We start from the raw sequence: 3,962 nt of genomic DNA, 5'->3' as shown, positions 1-3,962 counted from the left end.
ATACATTTTTGATGCTATAAATTATCTTGTATAATCTTGTATTATTATATTATCATGTTTTATAAAACACTTCAGACAGAGCAAAGCAAGTATTGTGTACAAGCATGATTCTATATGCAGTAGCCATAAAGGGGTAGTTCACCCAAAAATGAAAATTCAAAGCACTGCTGGAGTTTCACAGCAAAACACTGTTGCAGAATCTCCCAAACATTTTAAAAGACCAGTTTTCAAACCTAGAAAACACCTGGAAAAAAAACATAAAATGCCTCCATACTGCTTGTCTGGCATAATCCAACTGTCCTAAAGTCTAAACATGCCGTTTGCACACATCACATCACAGCACACACACACACACACTTGGTTCAGACATTGTGCACATGAACGTGGCTCCAAGTTAAGGATCTACAGTGAAGACTCAGGCTAAAAACATGGTGTAAATAACATTTTTTAGTCAACTTAGCGTGCTGAGGCTTTAGGAAACTTGGATTACACCAGAACAACAGTATGGAGGCATTTTATGTTTTACTCTATAGTATAGTATATAGCATAGTATATAGTTTTTTGTTTTTGTTTTTGTTTTTTTGTGTTTCAAAACTGGTCACTACTCACTTCAATGGTTTAGGAGATTGTGCAACACAGTTTTCCTGTGAAACTCCAGCAGTGCTTTGTGGACTAAAAAAAAACTAAACCTGACCTTCAATTGGCATGAGGGTGAGCAGATAATGACTGACTTTTCATTTTGGGGTGAACTATCCCTTTAATGTGACTTTAACGTCATTTCTACTTTATTTGCAGAGGGAGAGGGATACATGAGGATGTCATTCATTATAAAAACAGGTCCAAAGACAGATGCGAGCTAACAAGCTTTCATAGTATAATTTTTGTTCCACCATCAACATTTTAAATAAGAATATAACAAAAGGCATTTTAATAAAGTTTATTATATGAAAAGTTTCCTCAGTCAGATTCCATAGAAAAAAAAAAGTGATAATTAGTGGCAATGAATCCCAGTATAATCAGTAAACAGATAATTTATTTTTTTTTGACACAGAAGGACTGTACTGCTCTCTTCATTCTCATTGAGCAGACAGTCATGTTGGCATTTCAGGCTCCAGTATGTTAGTGCTCCAGTGCAGAACAATCGTGGACCGTGAACACCAAGTCCTGATAAAAAAAAAAAAGAAAGAAAGAAAGAAAGTGAAATAGATGTATTTCAGTAAAGGAGGTGTGATTGAATAAGATCTTAATTCAGGATTTATAATTCAAATTTTGTAAGCAGCCCAATTTCATATTAAATGCATTGTTTTCTGTAGAAAAACAGCTGTTTTTGCTGGTAAAAATCCCGGGCAGGAAATCACCCATTTGACATGTATCATACACTCCATTTACTGTTTCCAGTCTCTAATCTACAATTAGAGCTAAACCTTTTCCTGTTATAGAAGTTGAGCTGACATGACCGTAATGAAAGTGAATTAACTGTAACCCTTTGTCGAGACATGGTGACCTGTCCTCGTCTGCACAGTGTCAGACAGGTCGTGTCAGTCTGTCACAGGAAACCAGCCACAGACCCTGATGAGTTCAGGTGTGCAGGATAAAGCATTCGCAGAGCACTGAACGTTTTTTTTTTTTCATAATCTGCATCATAATCCTGTGAAACGACCCACTGAGCGACCCATTAACCAGCAGTCGGTCTGAATGCATCTCATCAGTGTGGGTCTGTTCTTCCTTTTCCTGTTTGGCGCTGCTGTGGCTCAGACTCGGCGGATGCACAGCAGATAGTTAAATGGACTGTTTTTGATTGCTCAGCTCTCGAATGATATTAAATTGGATGTGAAGACTGCTCTGATGACAGGAAGACGCTCTGTTTTAAGGTTGTAGTTATCTATCAACACGTACAGTATATTACATGTCATATTAATCTAACTTTTTATAGAACTGACATTTTTTATATAGTGCCACTGTAGTGTCTCCCAGATGGCACAGTGCAGCTATTGACACTGATGCTACAACTTTTACATTCTCCATTTATTGAGGTCACTTTTGCTAAAAAAAAACAAAAACCAAAAGATAAATCCCTGTGTTTTCTGCCTTAATTGCTTCATGGTACAAATACAGGAGATACGCATATATATTTAATAAAGTTTGAATCTCATTTTGTTGAAATTATTTAGACCGTTTGTCGTTTCTTACCCCGTGACATTTCTGTGACATGATGATGAAGAGCTGTCTCACAGTGACCCCCAGCTTCCTCACCTCCCTGGTGTAGGCGCAGCGGCGCTCTCGCAGGCCCTCCACCAGGGAGATGTAGGTCCTCATTTTGTTCATCACACAGGAATTCTGAACGTAGGAGCAGCAATTAGTGTCCCTGTGCGTGATTTACTGTCCAGCTGAGGCTCTCGTGTCAAAACACCACAGAGGTTAGAGTAGAAAAATTTGGATGAAAGATAAACTAAAAGTACCACAACGACAAATTTTCTTTTCATGTTGGTTCTTTGAATGAGGAACGTTATCTTAAATTCTTACTGGTTACATTTCAGATATATAAACTTACATTTGTACAGCAACAAATCAAATCTACCGTAGTAACAGTTGGTAGTTTAACAGAGTTAAAATAAATAGGTTTTTGATAAAATCATGGGGAATCTGAGGTCATACTTACATGGACATCAAGTAGGAGATCTGGCATGTTCTGCATGCAGTAACTCTAAATATTGAAAAAAAATAATAATAATTATAATACAAAAAAAGTGAACCAAAAACTTTGAAATTCAACATTAGCAGGAAAAAAAAACTACATTCTAAAATGTTTTGAGGATACATACATGTAAACTGTAAAATTTAAGTAATTTATTTTTCTTCTTTATAAACAGGAATCTTTGAAAATGAATAGCTTTAATTGAAAATATTAAACATTATTGACTGTCACCTCAATGACTTTACCTAATAATTTCTGAAAAACGTTTTTGCAGGTTTCTAAAAGCTCAAACTTTCAAGTTTATCTAAAGAAGAAAAGTAAATTATCTCAAGAAAATATTAGTGGTTGGTAAAGCTTTTTCAAAACATTTTCAGAAAATAGGCATAAACACAGTATGACTCACAAAATAGATGCAAAACACAACTTTATGGTTAAATCTAAACAATATGAGTAAAACTCTCTAAGAGTGATGGTAGCAGACTTACAGTTTCGTAGCCCCTCTTTAAATCTGCAGCCCACTGGGTGAGCTCTCGTGCCATCTTCAGTACCTTGGTGTAGCATGTTGGCGGGTAGAAAGGGTAGCTGAGTACCAGCGGCACCAAGGAAGAAACAAGCAGCAAGTGGTTAAAGTTCGCCATGACTCGCTGACACCTTCTGCACTGACAGAACCTTTGTTTGTTTGTCACACACGCAGCCACGTATGCAGTGTGACAGATTTTTAACACACCCTCTGTTTACTTCAAAATAATTATGCAACCACAGAAGAATGACCCATTGTGTCAAAAGAGACCGCGCTCATCTCTATGGAAGAATCATAACAGATGGGAGAGGACAGCGGCCTGTGGCTTTTGGCCAAACATTTTAATATTGAGAAGATATAAATTAGTCATTGTAATTAGTTTCTTTGACTAAGCTTGTGGTACTGTGCAAGATTTCTGACCTGACACATAAAAGTATTTCAATAGTACTAAGGAGCTTTTTACACTTGCAAATGTCCTGAGTCGTTTTTCTCCTCTCAATATAGCGTAATAGTATGATGGGTTTAATATCTATATGTATATATATTTTGCTGAAATTAAAAGTCAAGCTCTTACTTGTCAAGTTAAATTTTACTTAAGTAAAAGTAAAAAGGTATTAGCATTAAAAAAATTGCATTAATTCAGGCATATTTAACTATTTTTTCAGAAGGGCCAGACTTGAAAAAAAAAAGTAAAGTGCCAAGGGGGAGGACTTTTATATTTCCTAAATATTTGAATGCACCTTTTTA

General features: G+C 36.1%; 1 protein-coding gene across 1 annotated transcript; it reads right to left on the bottom strand.

The window, feature by feature from the left end:
- Positions 1 to 918: 918 nt before the first annotated feature.
- On the bottom strand, positions 919 to 3,415 carry cytl1 (cytokine like 1). The gene is made up of 4 exons (XM_084730395.1): positions 3,181 to 3,415; positions 2,660 to 2,704; positions 2,191 to 2,337; positions 919 to 1,164 (listed from the first exon to the last, which is right to left on the bottom strand). Exons 1-4 carry the CDS (start codon positions 3,331 to 3,333, stop codon positions 1,120 to 1,122), a joined length of 390 nt encoding a protein of 129 aa, XP_084586521.1. The 5' UTR covers positions 3,334 to 3,415; the 3' UTR covers positions 919 to 1,119.
- Positions 3,416 to 3,962: the final 547 nt, after the last annotated feature.

The sequence above is a fragment of the Lutjanus erythropterus genome, chromosome 11 (genome assembly GCF_056507025.1).
Source record: "Lutjanus erythropterus isolate fLutEry1 chromosome 11, fLutEry1.hap2, whole genome shotgun sequence".
Taxonomy (NCBI): Eukaryota; Metazoa; Chordata; class Actinopteri; order Lutjaniformes; family Lutjanidae; genus Lutjanus; species Lutjanus erythropterus.
Note: the sequence above shows the minus strand (reverse complement) of the source record. Positions and strands in the feature narration are given on the sequence as shown.